The sequence below is a fragment of the Styela clava genome, chromosome 6 (genome assembly GCF_964204865.1).
Source record: "Styela clava chromosome 6, kaStyClav1.hap1.2, whole genome shotgun sequence".
Classification (NCBI taxonomy): Eukaryota; Metazoa; Chordata; class Ascidiacea; order Stolidobranchia; family Styelidae; genus Styela; species Styela clava.
The window spans coordinates 6,504,748-6,523,836 of record NC_135255.1 but is presented as its reverse complement, the minus strand read 5'-3'; the positions used below and the strand labels follow the sequence as shown (position 1 = coordinate 6,523,836).

At 36.5% G+C, this 19,089-nt stretch overlaps 2 protein-coding genes across 4 annotated transcripts in view; both read right to left on the bottom strand.

The window, feature by feature from the left end:
- Nucleotides 1-4,172, bottom strand: part of LOC120331163 (uncharacterized) — a 30,183-nt gene extending 26,011 nt beyond the window's left edge. For all 3 annotated transcript variants that reach the window (XM_039398205.2, XM_039398207.2, XM_039398209.2), the window contains exons 1-3: nucleotides 3,981-4,172; nucleotides 3,201-3,319; nucleotides 2,170-2,281 (exon numbers count right to left, since the gene is read on the bottom strand). In XM_039398205.2, coding sequence (XP_039254139.2) covers nucleotides 2,170-2,281; nucleotides 3,201-3,319; nucleotides 3,981-4,080 — 331 coding nt within the window. In that variant the 5' untranslated portion in view covers nucleotides 4,081-4,172. The remainder of the gene's footprint in view (nucleotides 1-2,169; nucleotides 2,282-3,200; nucleotides 3,320-3,980) is intronic.
- A 7,089-nt stretch (nucleotides 4,173-11,261) lies between these two features.
- LOC120331162 (WD repeat-containing protein 7-like) lies at nucleotides 11,262-18,525 on the bottom strand. Its single transcript, XM_078113531.1, has one exon. The coding sequence runs from the start codon at nucleotides 17,095-17,097 to the stop codon at nucleotides 12,760-12,762; it is 4,338 nt and encodes a 1,445-aa protein (XP_077969657.1). The 5' UTR covers nucleotides 17,098-18,525; the 3' UTR covers nucleotides 11,262-12,759.
- Between the last annotated feature and the right edge of the window lie 564 nt (nucleotides 18,526-19,089).

Sequence of the window (19,089 nt, the reverse complement as noted above, 5' to 3'; positions counted from 1 at the left end):
GCGACGAAGCCGACGATGTAGTTTTTTAGTAGGATAAATGTATATGCAAAAACTAAATAATGCATAACTATATGAATATTTCTTCGCAGTAAAAACAAAGTAGTTCAGGTGTTCTATCATTATGAAACAATAGCCATCTTTTGGTCTGGTTTCAAAATCAGTTTTAGGTTTTGATTGTGGGCATATAAAGTTTATTGTAGGTATATCATATTAGGGTAAGACAATTCGCAACCAAGATTCTGGTCTCCGCATGCCAATACTTTTTTCATATATGTTACTATTCTCAATTAATTTCTTTTAAAATTACTGTTATTACTCATGCAAGCACCTCTTTCACTAGTGCGAGCACGTGTACTGGCAAATCGTGACAGTACCAAACTTGTTGAAAAAGTTTCAAATAAGATAAAGTTTCTACATTCAACAATATAATGGTATCCCATGTGAAACTGTAAAATGATGTAGGCCTATTGGAAGATTTAACAAAACAAGCTCACCAGTCTATATTAATAACCGCGTACATACAAAGAAAATCAATTGTTTGGTTAAAAAGAAGTATCAATCAATACATTATCTAATAATATCAACATGGTGTTTTCCATTTATTTCACTTCAAGCAATGCTTTAGAAAAAGCAGCTATTAATACATGAAGCCACAAGCCTATTTTACCTTTAATACAGAATGGCCAGATACAAATAACTGAGTGAAACTGCGGCCTGCACCATTATTTAACATAGGCTTCCTAGTAGTTGCATTCAATACCTGCTACATTCAATACATAGTTTTTTGTTTGGTCAAATATTGAAAATAAAATTTTTGTCACAGACGAAAATTTTTATGTATATATTTATCAAGAATCGCAAGTATGGACAATCCAGGTATCAAACGAGTTACCATTTTCACTGTTTTTGAAATTTCAATAGATTTACAACAATTGGAATATGATGGGAATGAGCTTTCGAAATATCATTAAAACATAGCCTTAGGCTCATTTATATTAAAAACATGGTAAATAATATTTTCTATTTATACAGAAAATGGAAAAGACGGACAAAAATAGATTGTAAAAACACCAAGTATATTCAAAGCCTCGACTACTTATAATCTCTGATTACACAATTGTTTACGATTCAACTCGGACAACATACCACTGATTCACTAATTGAACATTTTTGAGATTCTTGATGGTAATATTAATATAAAAATACTTTTGCTGGACATACAGTAAATATACAGTAAAACATTGCTTGATTTGAACTGATATAAATTGTATAGTTTTTTTTAGTTTTGTATAGACAATAAAATAAAAACACAAAAAAGTTCGAATAATCTACCATGAATATTAAGACATGTGCATAATAAATCCCTAAATTAACTTATCCCTAAATAGACTTATTAAAAACAAGGTATATTTTTTCTAATGTTTATGCATAAAATATGACTAATAACGGCAATACGCTTCAATAGCCAAAAACGGAAAAACTTAAAAATTGATTCGGAAAAAAATGGGAAAAACATATTCTCGATTTTTGAACTACTCTATTTTTTTAAACGAAATACTTAATAAAGATAGCTTAAAACTTTGATTAAAAAAAACAGATACAAAATCCTTCACTTCTTTTTTTAAAGATTTTTGGATAAAATTTTATCAACATTTTAACATTCACCCTTCGTCTCAACCGTGGAAACCCTCAAATATGACGCATTGAGAAATAATATTTCATACACAAGAATAGCTATCATACCTTATGGGGTGATTGAATAGATGCATTGATATGATTAAATAAATTTCAAACTTACTAAAAAATGAAGAATGTTCATACCTAACCACACAGGCTTTTATATTTTAGCTTGTGCGAGAGGGAGGCCGTCAGGAAAGCATAATCATATGGTGAACCACAGACTCGGAACCAGTTACCAGTAGATGCTACATACTGGAATATTCAACAACTAAATTGGTCCAAATAGACTTCCAGTTCAATTGCAGAACAATAATACGCCGAGCAATTCCTTCGCACTTATCATCCCAAAACAAAATTTAAGTTTATGAACCATAGTAGCGCAAGATCTGCAGGTTCCCAACCTTAACCTTAATAGCAGTCGTAACAACCATACATATCCTAATCCCACGACGACATTCGCTTTGTGTAAAATTAACAGTAAAAACCAACCTCTGCAATACTCCATCAACATTAGAACTTCGTAGACACCGTCATTATTGGATGACCTTGATATATTGGTATCAATGAGATGAACAACATTTTTGTGACTTGCAAGACTCGCCTAAAACAAAATATATTGAATGCACAATTTCAAAAATTCCGGGTGACATGTTTCCGGCAACAAGTAGTGTTATTATGGCTGATAATGGAACCGGGAGAAAATATACCCATTAAACTACAGATCAAGGTTTTTGGACCAGGGACCGAAAGTTTTGCCCACCTAGACTGGTGGGGCATGTAAGCATCACATACAGAATTTTATTTACAGTGTCACAAAAGCAAAAGCGTTAAACAATAGTCAATAAGTCTCGTGCCAAAACTAAATTTAATCCCAATTTCATTCCTTGAGCTATTTTTGAGCTAAAACATCAATTTGGTTTGGTAGTGGCGGCATCAGACGGGCCAGATTGAATTACCCAATGGGTTGGATTTGGCCTGCGGGCTGTAGTTTGCCCATGTCAGCTATGGTCATAGGATTGTGCAGAAAGTCAAAGCATGTACAACACACAATCAGTTACAGAGGCCCATATCAAAACTAAAAAACTAATTTGAGATTTAATATCATACATCTACATTGACAGCGTTTTATGTCAATGTAGCTTTTATATCATAGTTGCAGTTATGAATATAATGATTCACTTTATAAATCCGACATTATAATTACGGTATGTCATTATTTTTGAACGAGATAAAAATAAAAGATAGATAATGATTACACCAGTATATCATATGAATGTGAAAAACGAAACTATATCCATAACTGGGAAATTAATACTTTGATGTTTTATCGGAAAATGGAATTTTTCCAACTAAAAGTAATATACATTTGTCAGTTGAAGTTGCATCTCACAATCAGGACAAATTCAAGAGTTAAAATCTACACTTTACCAAGCGATAATAAATATCAAACAAACCAAAACTAAATTTTTTTTCAAAATAAAAAAATGGCTTCTGATATAACAAAAAAATAACTCTCTTACCCAAATCTTGATTTCTTGTTTACAAACATCTAAGCTAGCCTCACTATTGACGAACATGCGCTTCAATGCAACACGTTGACCAGAATTGAGCTTGCATAAGAATACCATGGAAAAACCACCTGAAATTGAAACAATTTATTAATGATGAAGTTCAAATCAAAGCGATTAGCAAGTGATTATCACATAGAAGTCTGCATAACCAATATAAATTGCACATGTGACCCAAAAAAACAGAAATCCGACCATGTGCAACATATTCTAGGGAGAACATAACTTATGTGCGAAGCATTCTAGATTACTGAAACTTTTGAATGCAATCATACAAATACAGAAGTTCAATTGTTAAATAAATTCTCCTACTTTTCATAAAATTATTTGAAAATTTGGTTCTATTTTTTTAGGGTCACCCTGTATAATAGTCTTTGTCCAGTGACAAAATATTATTCAGCTTCACTTGATTCCTTAGTTCAAGGATATAAGTGATACTTCATGTATTTTACACACAATTTCCTGCACCAGTGAAAATCTGCATCAAGTACATTTTTAGGTAATTATAAGTGTCCATGCCTCGCCCAAACCTTCTTTTACTTTATTCATGAATTATCATATATTTTTTCATTTTTATTAAATATTAAGATCTAATTCCTATTCAACTATCTGACTATCTTGTTTTAATTTTGGCATAGTGATGGAAAACAAAAAGGTGCTAATTTTTATCGGGAAAGAAATCAAAAATAGCCAAATTATTTTTCACAAATAAAAACTGTTATACAGTTATACCTTCTGCAATGACTTCCTCCACCGTGACTTGATACCTATTAATCCGAATTATTTTTCCAACATAATCTCCGCCAGCAGCTTGGGAAAATAGCTTCTTCATCTTTCAAGGTGAAAAATATTCATATATGCACCTACAATCGTGCTAATGAGAAATAGGCAGCACCAAAATATTACCTAGAAAATATTTTAAGATGATCTGCAAATGAATAACAATATATACAGACATATTAGAATTAAACTGATAAGCCTTGGGTATAAGTCAATCACTTAGTTCTGTGGTTTAGTACAACACAGAATTGAATGCAATAAACTAAAAGCACATTTTAAATACATCACCATTCAGTATGGCACAGTTTTCAAAATCCAAGAATAGCTCCCACATTGAAAGACATCAATTATGACAGGGAGTGCAAACCCCTCTTTTACAAGACAGTTTGGGCATCCATATCGACAAAAAAATAGGTAATTCGGCATTGATTTTACCGGATCAGTCGATAGTTTTTAACAAAAAAAATTTGATCATGTGACGACCATAAATAATTTAGATTATTATTGAAACAAGCATGGCAACGTGAAGACGCTCTTGTTTCTGGGACATGCACGGAAGGTGTTTGTTTCATTGGAACAAATGTCAGGGAAATCATGAAATTTGAGAACTGTGCTCTATTGCCATTGGATTCCTCAGAAAAAAATTCGGTTCTACTGGAGCAAAAAAGTATCACCAAAGCATTTGAGCAATTAAATGGGAAAGAGAAAGACTTTTGATCGTATACCCCGAACGCATGTGACGATTGATCTAAATCAGTAAATTAATATCGCCATGACAAATAGAAAGTTCGACAAATAAAATTTCTTTCATCAGTTTATCGATCCAAATATCAGGACATCTTTAAATCGGAAAACTCAGCCCTACTGGAGTTAAATCCCACTGGCGAGCTGGTAGTTAGACGATGGATTCAGTAAGTTTTCGGTATATACCGGTACCGGTAACTGGACGATAACGATACGACCGATAAGGTCATCAGAGTCAGTTACCAGCCAATACAAAAAAAGGCTAGGCGGTGCGGCGCATCATGCTAAGCGATAGGAATACGCTAGCCACCGCATCTCTGATTACCGTACGGTACCCTTCGTGGGTTCGCAGGCTCGAATCCCATGCGGGTTTGATCATGTGCGAGAGGATTGCTGGACTTCTCGCCGCCGTAGGGTGGTTCACGTAACCGCTGGTCGGTTACGGCTTCCTCCACCATCAAGTCCATGCTTCCCAAAACAAATAACTGGCTAACTAACCCCATACCGGTACCAGCATACCGGTACCCGACCTGGACTGGTACGGTACCCGGTAACCGAACGAGAGGCTGTGGTTCGCCATATGATTACAGGATTAAGCCTTCTTATCGTCTTACCTCTCCCCGGGGATACCGGTACTGGTAAATATGTAAATCCTATACTAAAGTACATGAATAAATAGTTCACAGGTTCAACATTTTTGACTCTCACTATGTTTTAAAAAAAAATTTTGTACCGTACCGGTACTAATCGCCATGCTGATTTCTAAATATAAAATAATTATGGACAAACAGAATTAAAAAATATATAGACTATATGAAGTTAACACGAAAAAAAGAATCATGCACTCTTTACTAAAATTGTTTTTGAATTTCCTAGCTGAGTGAAAACAAACGTACGATTACGAAACTGAGCTAAAGCGCTTTCGACACTGTTAGGCCTGCCGGTACCGGTACCGTACCCAAAGTCACTTTGGGTCAAACTATAGTCACTTTGGGCCTACCGTACCTATCCTATGTCAATACTTCTCAAGCTGTGCGATGCAAACTAATTTCGAGCGTACCGTATCAACCCATTTCCCATAAAGCAGTAAAGTGATCTCCTATCTGAGTACCGGTGTCCGTTACAGGTACCGATATCTGCCTATCTGGAGAGGGGGTTGGTAGCCTGAGAGCACGAGCAGCGCATTACGGTTAGACTGAGGTCGCATTGACAATGGCGCATTATCAACAATGAAGGAGGCAGGTGACAGGTTTCACTGCTTGCCTTTGCTTGATAACCAACATTGGATTTTTCGCGTCACTCTTCACACTGAAATGCCATTTTCATGTTTTTTTTCCTGTTTTTTATTTGCATAAATTGTACTTTGATTTTGGTGCAAAATAAACCACTGACTGACCTGTCAACAGCGATATGGGAACAATGCGTAATCGCATTAGGAATAGCGCATTATAAACAATGAGGTCGCATTAGGATGGTACAATATTGGCAATTAATTCATTTTACTATTGTTTATTATGGAAAATATATTGACTCTGATTCGACTTGTAAATGGAAGCAGTAATGTTCCGACTTGACCTTGGTCTCGAATTAGCTGGGACTCGAACTGGTGATGAGTCACTGTACCTTGAGATTTTTTTTCTGTGATCATTCGATAAAAATTCAGTCATATGTAGCCCCCACTAACAGCATGACCTCCTTTCACAGCTGTGAAATCTAAGCATAAACTTCGAAAATATTCGTAAAGCGAAGAATCAGAATAGGTTATTCATAAGTAGGGATGGGGATAGTTAGCTGGTTGACCCATTTTAGATGGATCACGGTTACGATATTGTACCATTAACTGACATCTCACATCTCTAGTTCAACTTCTTTGATAATGATTGATTCATCACAAATTTATCTCTCGTGACATTGAATTCGAACGGATATTTAATTGATAAACACAAAAAATGTAAGGAAATAATTGAAGTACTGGTATTTCTAATTATGAAAATTTGACAATGATAAGTTCAGAATCAGTTTCCGTTCAGAATAAATTCTGCGACAACTTTCAGAATTAATTTATGCTATGGTATGGGATCAGCTAGCCAGATGCACGGCAACACGGATTTGGTGGAATGCAATGGCAATACGATTACGAAACTGAGCCCAAGCGCTTTCGACACTATTACCTATGTCAATAATTACAATAATAAAAAGAGCCTCTATTCCAGGGGTGGGCACACCGCGGCTCGCGAGCCGCATGCGGCTCGTCAGACTTTTTGTGCGGCTCTTCTCGCTAACATAAATTATTATCCAAATTTCAACTAGGAGAAAAACTTTGATGTAAACTCTTTTAATTTATTAAAAGACGTAAAGAAGTTTTCGTCAATAATTAGGACAAATTATGTTTTAGTATGAAAATCGCTGTAGCGTTGAATTTAAGTCAGTCGAGTCAGCAAATCTTTCGTCACAATGGCCAATGTTTATTGATGCGTCGGCGATATTGCAGGATGGTCAGGCAAACTTGTAGCACTTTAGTGCGTATGCACAGTAATGGTCAAAAGCCTTTGCTCGTAGAGCAAAAATAATGTGACGAAGTCTAGTGGTTAAGGCCCTATGAATTACCATTTCCCAGAAAACTGGCGGGCCGATCGAGACGGAACTTGGCATGTAGCGGAAGGTAGTTACCAAACAAACACAGAAAATTTTTGGGAACGATCGGGCCAAAACGGGATTTTAGTGGCCCGGAGCTGCTTATTGGTCAATCAGCTGTCAATCAAGTCACGCAAGAGTGAGTTTGGGGTTTGGAGGCCGTTTACCTCTGTTTCCGGGGCCAGAAAGCGTTTGCCCGAGTATTGGAAATTTTTTTCAAGTATTTTTTGGGGTGGGGGCCGTGCCCCCACGCCCTCTGTGATGGGAAAACTCGTGCAAAGCCACGCCCACTTAGGGTATATTGTTTTTAGGCAATTCTGAGGCATGTGAATGGGGTTTTGGGCAAAGTATTGCCTAATACTCGAAGAATATAACTAATTGTTATTTTCTTTACCGAATATTAGGTGTTTCACCCTCCCAATCGCCCTCCAGTGGCGTAAGAAGGTTGCGTACCTAAAATTGAAGCTATCGAGAAATAAAATAGATAGGTATGTTGGGTAAAATTAGTTTAATGCCTTTTTCAGGAAATTTTATTTCTCGAACCCCCCAGTCATGGTCTAGTGATTTTGGCTTATTGCAGGCCCTCTAAAAAGACTTAGTAAGAAAGTAAAGGCATGGGCATGTTTAGAAAAATTATTTGAATCCATTCTGAGAGCAATTATTTTTTTTCTCTAGCTCTTCAGTCACGCTCCAGTAATTTCACGTTATATCTCGAGAATGGTAAAAGGTGGAGATGCCATATTCGGGTCATACGAGGTAGTTGAGGTCTAGTTTATGTCAAAAAAAATTCGTCACGGTTGAGTGATCACGGACCTTGAAATTGGAAAAATTCGACTCCGGTTAGGGGTGATCAGTTTATTACGTGGTATTTGAACTTCTTAATGACCAGAGGGGTCGGGGGCAGAGCGCCGGACGACTTTCCGTCATTCGTCCGGCGCAACGACCCGGGTCCTCCAACAAACTTCAAACAAACATCTGCTTCTTAATTTACTAGAAAAATTTCTATACATTTTCCCTCGCGGGTAGCGTAGCGACCTCCCCTGGATTGCGGTTAGTTAGTCTAAGTCAGTGTTCTTCAACCTTTTTTATCGAAGTATACCTTTTACAGTTTTTCAAGAACTTTGTACACCTTACAAATACCAATGTTTATTTAAGGCTCAAATAAACAATAAATTTTAAGCACATATTGTACTGCAATATCATCATGCAATCTAATAGGCTAGTGACCGCAAGTTATAAATTTGACTGACTGCCTTAGCGTCGACGGGAATAATGTTCGACGTAAATCAAACAAAGTGCATGGCATCCGAAATCACCAACCCAGACACATGCCCGTATTATCTATATAATTTGTGATGTAACAACGTGCTCACGTCGGCTCTTAGCGTTAATAACATTTTACATTTCATGTGCGCCGCGTTTGCATTGTTGTATCCAATTGAATATTTTATAGGCTGTACACTTTTCGTAAACCCTTTATCAGTTGTATACCCAACTTATGGCCTGGTATACACTTTGGTACACTTTGGTATACCGTTTACCCGGTTGAAGAGCACTGGTCTAAGTTACTGTGCGATGTGTCCAAAATTAAAAAAACGAAAGTACGAAGATGAAAACAGAGTTGCCTTGTTTATCTATTTATTGTTATTAGATTCTTGTGTGAATTTCTTTTCTGTTCATAGTATTTCGATAATATTAATAAATTCACAAATTCTGCGGCTCTTTTAAAGTTCTGACTTGCAGCATGCGGCTCTTATACTAAAAAATTGTGCCCACCCCTGTTCTATTCAATGCGCATTCTGTAGCGATATTAGCATATCGACATTTTAGGGAAATTTCGTGTTTTCCCGAAAATAAGACGGGGTCTTATTTCATTTTTTTTTCGAAAAATAACACTGAGCTAGGGTTTATTTTTTGGGGGTGGTGTCTTTCATTTTCATTTATCAAAAACAAAATTATAATGTTGAGATTTTTGAATATACAAAATATAAAAACCAATATTCATTTACTTATAGATAACACGTTTTAACTTAAAATAACTGCACATAGATTATTGATCAGGTAAAATGTGTAGGAAAGATTTCTTGCTATCGACTAGGTCAAAAAAAAATTGTTATCTGCTATCTGTTAGTTCTTATTTTAAAGGGAGGTCTCATATTAAAATCATTTTGAAAATCCAGGCTAGGTTTCATTTTCTAGGAAACACGGTAGTGACGCTTTGAGTTTACAATTATTATTGCCGGTTTGAATACACACTCTGATGGTACACATGTAGCAGTTACGCTCATTTATATATAAATAGTAAGGTCATTGCTTATGTTCATCGGACTAGGTTTTCAAGATCGTCAGTTAATGTTGCCTATCCACTAACTTTATTCATCGCCATAATCTAGTCACGTGTTGGTATCATATCGTCACAATCAAAATAATAAGACCATGATATAATACTCTTTCTCAATGGCGTGGTCCTATTATTCCTCAAATAAATAAAAGCATGCGTACCGGGAACAATCTTGTTCTTCCAAAAACATTTCATAAAAAGTGTGCTACTATCTCCTCACAGGATCAATTCATACGCTCATATAACTTGAAAAGATAGGGTTTTTCTTATAACAAAGTATCTACTTCTTCATGATAGAGCCATGTTCGAAGAGAACTTATCAAACACGCTATTAGAAGATTAGAATATTCTTGTCCGATAGCTGCATCCAATTTTTCAAGTCATGAGATAACGGAAAGTTTATTTCATCACAAAAGGCATAATAGCTGTACCAGTACTGCTTGTTCTGAGCCTTGTACAGATTACTCGAAAAAGGCGAGATACATAACATGAAAACATTTCCTGATGGAATAACTACCGTAATTGTCAATTCTGTGTCATCCTAATGCGCCCATTTTTCAAAATTTACAAAACGGACCACGACCTCAAGGTTTGCTATTGGGAGCGGAACCCTTGATCATTTATTACCTGTAAGGCCGAAAAGGGTCCATAGGTTTAGCCGTAGTAGTATATATTTACGGTTTAACTATTTTGTAGCAAAAACCCAAAAAAAATTTGTAAAAGATTTAGTCAACTCTCCTACAAGTAGCTTTTTTATACATTGTTTAAAGACATTAAATGTGAATCCTAATAGTGAATTTGGGGGGAGCTGACTCTGATGACCTTATGGTCGTATCGCTCCTCCAGTCTATACCAAATAACCTTGTGTATTTTATTGTACCAACGCTTGTTTTTTGGTTGACGAAACAATAAATCTCTTTTTCTCTCTCTCATAAAAAAATTGCTTGACTGCGTTTTTCTAATTCAGTGTTTCACTTTTAAAATATATATACTATTCTGCTTTTCCAAGTGAAGTATAAGACAGGTAATATTGTCTATTATTGTTTGGCCTGTATCTTGGCCATTGTATCTTAACATACCTTGAGCAGGATGCAAAATTTATTCACCAAAACTTGTAAGTATCTGAATAGGATAACATGAAGAAACTCGATTCACAAGCAAGTGAATTTGCCATACACGAACTTGAGACATCATTAGGACTGATGATTTGTGAAACTAAATGGAAAGTGATATTACCTCCCCAAAAACATTAAAATTCTTTTTTGAAAAGAAATTCCTCTCCGGCCGGGAAACGTGTTGCTGCCACAACCAAATTTTGTTGCTTTTAGATAAAAAAAAAACAGATTAAGGAATTTGTTGAGATTGCGATTGAATTTAGTTTTTGCACGAGGAACGTTGTCATGAACGATAAAGCGAAACCCTTCTTTAGTTTTATTCACACGAATGGCGTTTATTAATCTCGACACCAATCGAGTCCGCTTTCCCCGCGTGAACAAACCAATGACCACCAGACATATATTATCGACCTGATTTATTCATTGTTTTCAATCGAGTAGTTTTGTCGACAAATAGTATTCCATCAGGCAGTACACAGTGACTGTTATAGAAATAAAATTTCAAACATAAAAATTGCACAATATCCCTATGGGCAGAGACAGAACATCACATAGGCTTGGTATAAACCGATTCTAGGAGTAAGAAAGAAGCCAATTTTAAGATCGCAACAACAATTTAAAATCAAGAAATTCGAACGAGTTATAAATGAAGCACATCGAATTTTTGTCATCATAATCTCTGATTTAGAGGGTTGCTCATAATCAATTATTCAGTCAATAAATGACAAATCGGTTATGTGCATTATTCATCTCAACATTATAGATAAACTTTAAGTGGTCATAGCAATCAGGTAATGAAGATACAATCATAAGGTTACGTAATTTGTTTGTCACATAATATGCAGCATGAAATACAAGGTGGCATTTGACATATGAAATTCAAAAAGAGTTCAATCTAAATAAATGTCATTCCAAAAGTTATTAAAAATCGATATGTCATTTGAGATGTTTGATAATGCAATTCGGATTAGTGGCAAAGAATCAGCAGCTTACATATTAAGCACGATTTTGTTTAAAAAACATTGCAATTTCAAAATAAAAGACAATATGAAATAACCAAACGAATACAACATTTTTAATTTGATTTTCTCAATTACCATTAAAAGAACTAAGCATAAGATGTAAATAAAAAACATGAACTTCTAATACCTCAAATTGAATATCCGAACATGCACCATTACCTCTGTCACCAATAACCCAATAATCATAAACAAAAATAAACTTTTGATCTAAAATACAGTAAAATGAAGATAAACAAATAAATAAGTATGCTATCACATATGAATATACTATTAGTATAAACACAGCTAACAGCTGCTTTGATCCAAGATGAGAAAATGAACGTTCTTTATAAATTTTATCATGCTAGTGTAGACCTAAATTAAAAATTTTAAGGTTTCACTTCAAGGTTACCTAGGCAGGTGTAAACAAACTAACAAATCATATCGCTTATAATGGAAGGAAATAGTAACAAACCCTTCCCAGAATTATGACATACTATGAATAGCATTATTAGATCAGTGCATCATTATGCAGTGGGTATTGAAATATTGACTTATATATTATTTTGTAATGATTCAGTTGAAAATAGTATAGAAAAAAATTTTGCATGCCCAACTATCCAGTAATTGCCAACACAAATATATCAACAAATATTGGATATCAATCAATCAATTTCATGTCTTGTGAAAGGTTGACTTATCTACTGAATATTGAAGACTAAAACTATTGATTTTTCAAAGATGTCACACATATAAACTGCATGACATATACCACTTTTGATTTCGCATATTGGAACAATGTAAATAGTCATTGGGTCAAATACTTTATATCAAATTATTCCAATTACTTACAAGTGTCAAAGCTGTATAATAATCCCTCTTCGGCATAAGAAATATCATACATGACACTTGTATTCATTACCATCTGGCAATAACAAAACAGTTATACGATTATTAACCCAAGATAATTTCATAAAATTTTTGCTATTGTCTCTTGTGTGATCAGGGGAACTTACAATACGCTGATTTACTGAAGATGGCAGTAAGCGTACTGTTTTAACATTTTTCACCTGTGCTTGTAGCATACCAAACAAGGTCGATGATGTCATCCAGAAACTAAGAAGGTTATCTTGAACACTATACACAGAAAGATATTTCCCTTCTGGGGAGAAGGCTAATGTGGATATAGTATATCTTCCACGATGTATGATTTGATGTTTATTAGTCCTGAGATCGTATAAATATATTGCACCTCTACGAGTTCCAACAGCAATACGTCTTGTTCGAGGATCATATGAAATAGTGTGAAAACGAGACAGGGCTGGCACAGCTTCGATTAAACTATTAGCCGTGCGCAATGCATTAGTATCAATACAAAAAAGAATAACGTCTATAACTTCAACCAGCAAGTCCATGACATCTGACATCATTTTATCTGCCAGCAGCTCTATGATTCTTAGCACCTCAGCCCTGGATCGGACAATGATTGAAGTCGCAAGCAACGCTTGATGTTGAGGATTGGCAGCTGCAGCATTGTGGCGAGCAACTTCACGAGCTATTGTAGTAATAAATGTCAAAGGTCGAGCAGTAGCTATTAGACAAAGAGCATGATGAGATGAACGACATGAATCCGCTTGAGCGGATAAAGGTAAACCACTTTGAATGCTTGCCAAATGGGTACTATAATCAACACAATTTTCCAGTAAGCCAAGCAAAACAGCAGACACTTCAACATAAGGTTCCCAGACAGTAAATCCTCTTCCTATCAGATCTATCGCAGCTCGTCTTATTGGAGCATTGGCTGGCAACCTTGGCGAGGCAGGGTGGAGCAAAAGATATACAAGAGCTTTGCAAGTATTTCTTGCCATTGAATAGTTAGTAAGTTTGAATCCTTCAGGGATTTCTGATTTGCTTTGAGATTTAGAAGGGCTTGCATTATTAGACCGAGAAGGCTCCATTTCTTGTCCAAACTCTGCTCCAATGACTCCAAGAATAATCACAGCTGTTGCCTGTCGGCGCCTAGTCTCATAGGAGAGTCTTTGCGCAGTGGGGCGTAGTGACTGAGTTGGTGCCTCTGTGGCAAGTTCGACACTCGATACACTTGATTTGTCAATGATGTCATCAGTAGGAGTACCAGAGGCAGAAACTGAATTCAATCTCTCTTCCGTTCTAGTGTTTGGTACAAGATCAATGTGCTGTTGTTGAACATAGTCAGGCATATGTCTCGCCCATTCTTCCACTATCTTTCTGCGTCCTTCTGGTTCAATCTGCCTCAATTTTGCAAGGAGCAGAGCTTGTGCAGCTTCCCTCACTTCCAAGCATCTGTCTTGCCACCGCCTTGCCAATAATTCTAATTTAGGAGGCTTGTATAAAGTAGAATCTAACAGCTCTTGCAATAACACACAATGCATCGTTGCCAGCAATGCCCAGCCTTGTTTTATCTGAGCCATTTCTCCAGGACTTTCAGAAACTCCGTCACTAATATTGCTTGATGTTGAATCCTCTGTCAAAGATGTTCCATTGGCATTACTTGTTTTAGTATTATTCGAAAAACTCAAGTTTGAAAGTTCCATCAATGTGTTTGCAACGGCAATAATGCTTATGAGATGATGTGTTGTGATCGTACTGGAAACTTCCCAATGTCCTGAATGTGAGCAAACATCATCTGTTGCTGCTACATTATCCTCAATTATTGAAAAAGTGAGGTGTGTGCAACCATCAACAATATCCTCAGACTTGGTAATCCGTACTTTTTTTTGTTTTGTCCAGGTAGGTAACATAAGGGCCATTTGCCCTTCTCGTGACAACAGACCAAAGCAAATGGGTATTAGAGGCTCAAAAATACCAAGTTTGTTTTTGCATATATCATCCAACTTTTGATCTAAGCCCCAACCATGTAGGCAAGATAGTAATAATTGAGCCACATTCATTATTGTGTCAACTTCCATAGATGGAGACTTTTTCTCTTTTTCTTTATGTTTTCTAGAAATATTTGGCGTACTAGCTGCAGACGATCCCTGATCACTGGAATCCAACAATTGATTTTTGACTTGGTATATAAATGCATTAAGAACTTTACGAGCTGAGCTGGGATTATTCCCATTTTCTGCTCGTTTTTGCACTCGAGAAAGTTTCTTTCTCAGAGCTTGTTCTTGTAAAAGAGTGCCAATAATAGCTTCAGTATTGAAAAATACGATATGAGAATCATCATCTTGTGTTGGTGATGCTCGCAGTGGTTGTACAAGCATTGCTTTTGTACATGACATTGCATTGAGATTACCTTGTTTCTCTCCATCGTCCTGTATTTTGTCTTCGATGGTTTCGATAATATTGCGCAATCCTTGCTGTGCTGCGGCTTTGAATCCAGCCAAATTTCTTCGCTTAAATGCTTGAGACAAATTGACATTGCCATGTACAATATCATCAGTCCTATTACTGCTGGATTCATCACAAGCTGCAAAAATCTCAGTGGCAGTTACACCAGTGACATAGCGGTCAAGGTGACCTGTTTCCATCTGCCATACAAATAGTCCACCGTCCGCACAAGCAACAAGTACAAAGTCATCCAATGGTCTCCATTTTATAGAAACTACTGTTGATGTATGACTGGCAGCAAGCATCACACATTTTCTTTCTCTTATACTTAATATTGCGACAGAATGATCGCTGGCAACACTGCAAATTGATTGTTGCACTCTTGGACTGCATTCCTCCGGTGGTACGATTAGTTGTGTAATTTCACCACCATGGATATTGAAAACATGGAGTTGCACTCCGGTGAATAACTCCCATAGTATTATTGTAAAATCCGCACTGCCAGAAACAAATATTTGAGATGAATATCTATTTGATTCCTGATGAGGATAGAGTAAATACGTAACTCTATCTTGGTGTCCTCGCATTGTTCTGTGAGGAAGCCATGTCTTTTTTGTTAATGGTCCATCACGTAATAAACGAGACTTGCAAGCTCTTGCAGCAGGTACAATAATTATGCTGCCGTCTTCACGGCCACAAGCTAACTGCCCCAAACTTTCAATATACAAGCTGGTGGTAACAGAAATATTTAAATCTTTTCCTAACTGGTCAATTATACCAGCAGGCTTACGCACTAAACTTTCCCAATGAGTTTGCAACCCTATATTGCATAATAAATTCACTGTATCAGATATGTGATCTCTATTCTTGGATATTGACCATAGAGAGACACTGCCGTTACTATTGCCAGAACATAAAATAAAATCACCATTCTGTTCATTGAATAAATCCATCACAGGAGGCGATGATAATTCACTAGTTTCCTTGCTACGAAATGAATACAGCAATCTTACTTTGCATGTATCAAAATCTTTTACAGAGTCTCTTGAGCCTCTTGGCATAGATGTAGTGGGTAATGAATACAAGAACACGATTCCATTCTGATCATATAAAGCAACACTATAATTGTCTTTCAAAAAGTCTCCCCCGCTAAACACAGAACCATGCGGGGATGGGACAGTACAGAGTAATGAAAAATCACCAGAATCATACAATTGCCATTCATATGGGCATACAATGAGTAAATAGTTATCGGGATGAGAAGCATGAGTTAGCTGGACTGCATTTTGGCATCTTAATTGTTTTGATTCATCCTCTAATATAGGGGATGATTTTGTTGACAAATTATTTGGTATTTGCCAAACTTTTATTGTACCTGACATAGTAAGTCCAACCACAGACATTTCAGGGCCAGAGTTTGTGATACAGCAACAGTTTATCCAATCAGGATAAATTCTTGATACCAAAGTAGCGACCATTTCAAGAGTTACAGCTGAAAGAATAAATATTTCAGCAAAGAGTCCGACACATAAAATACACGATTCTGCTTTTCCATCAATAGTTATTTCAGTTGACATTAATCTAGATGGGGAACCAGATAATCTGGTTTGTTCCAAGCAGCGGCCATCTGATAAATCCCACAAAAATAACTCATTAGTCAACGATGCACTGGCCATGAACTTTGTGTCCTTTGTTCCATTGTTAATTGAGACTATGCTGACAACTGAACTTGAATGACCAAACAATAGCATCTTTGGTTGAATGCTCTTTGTAGTATCGTTCATATCCCATATGCAAATTTGACCATCAGCACAACCAGTTAAAATATGTTTCAAATCCTTCGTCATTGTTATTGCACGAATTTTATGTGTAGGGGGTTTCCCACCCCACATTACTATTGGCACAATAAGGCTGTTCATCTTTACTAATATTATATAGCAAATCTGGAAGAAATGGAATTCACAATCAGCATAAAGGAACAATATCAGCAATAAAAATTATATTTTTCTAAAATAAAGATAGAAACCCTATTAGGGCGTATAGGATTTGGATTGTACACATACAGAATCGAATGTGACAAAAATGGGATTTTGCCATCTGTTAGTTAATACAGTAATAAAACTAGCATCAAATTTATAGACAAACATCTTCATATGACAGTACCATATTGATCAAAATACTTGGATGACAATTTGGGCAACAATTATGTAGTTCATGTGACGTGAGATCATGAATGCATGGGGGCTTGTTGTCAGAAAAAAAAGCTTAACTTGTGCATAACCTCCGCAAACAGAGGGAAACAGCGCAGAGCAGAAAAAAATTCTGCAATGAGTTGGAGTACCACAGCAACAAATTAAAAACACAAACCAAGGCATGTAGGCTGTAATGGCAGGTCTGCCCCTGCTGGTGACACATTTTGGGTACCGTAATTTAGAACGTTTTCCATATGGATACAGTTTTGATTAATTTGGGTTTAGGTTAGAGTTAGATAAAAAGAAAAGTAGATTAAATTTCGCATGATGACCTAAAATCCGTTACATAACGTTGTGAATATACCAGTAATAGCGGCATAGAACCATGGCAAGAGGCGCCGCGGTTCATTCGTGGCAGGAGCCGCCATAATGTGGTAATAACTGCGTCTCCTGTTTTGAGCTAGTTTTCTCTGATCCGCGCTGTTTTCCTCTGTTATGCAACGTTTCCCTGTTTCGCACTCTTTGCGGTGTTTCCCGCTGTATTCAGTAAGTAGTGAAACCCCTTGTGTGGCTGAAAAGGGGAAACACTACCAAAGCAAAAAGTTATCACTTCAGAAATCTGAAAGCTAAAATGATTTATCGAACGCATTGATAGCTCAAGTCATTCGAATTCCAAATGACAATTAGATGTGGATAGGAAGGATCGTTTTGAAGAAATAGAGCTACGACATGACTCGATACCATAGTAAGATCGTCCAGGACAGGTGATGATAATTTTTAGCAAAGCTCGGACATAAAATATTCTTTGATGCAAATTTGTTCATCCATTGAACTACAAATACGCCCAGATTTCAAATTCATTCGTGAACCCTTACTTTTGAATTTCAACCTGTGCATAAAACGGAGCTACATTTTACTAGTAGATCATGAATATGAACACTGACGCAAATATTCAGCCTAAAATTCCGAGGTTATCTTAATAATCCAAGACAGGTAAGATATTTCCATATGCAGAAAGTATCTAAAAACACTATCATGCAGAAGTACATCCAAGCCTGCAACACCAGTGGCGATACAACGAGTTTGAGAGATCTAAAATATACCCGTCACTGACAGTTCAAAAAAGACTTTAACTTGTGCGAAACTGCACAAAGTTCAGTAGGAATCTCGTGTAGTTTAGTACCTAACATACTTCTAGTGAGCGTATTGCAATAATTTTTTGACATATCAATCCTAATCAGCGTTACATAAGTTAAGTGAAGGGCGGGTATCATGCAGTCATGGCGTAGAATTATTCCAGAGGACCTTAGTCGAACCCATGGAACAGCTCCACCGAACTCAGATTGAGAAACACTGATATAATAAATACAATTTATTTGGGCATTCTGAAAACGCAACACTCAATACAACGAGGAAATTATATAACAGAAACGTCTAGAAAACAAGCAAAACTTACTGCCTTGAGAATAAAGTTTATAACATGTATCTACGCTCGCCACCGCACCTCTAATTACTCTGCCTGGGTTCGCAGGTTCGAATCCCATGCAGGGATGGTTATGTGCGAGAGGATTGCTGGACAGCTCGCCGTCGTTGGGTGGTTCACAAAACCGCTGGTCGGTTACGGCTTCCTCCACCACCAAGTCCATGCTTCCGAAAACAAACAATACAGTAAAACTAATATCATACCCGACTTGGAATGGTACCGCCGTACCGGTAACC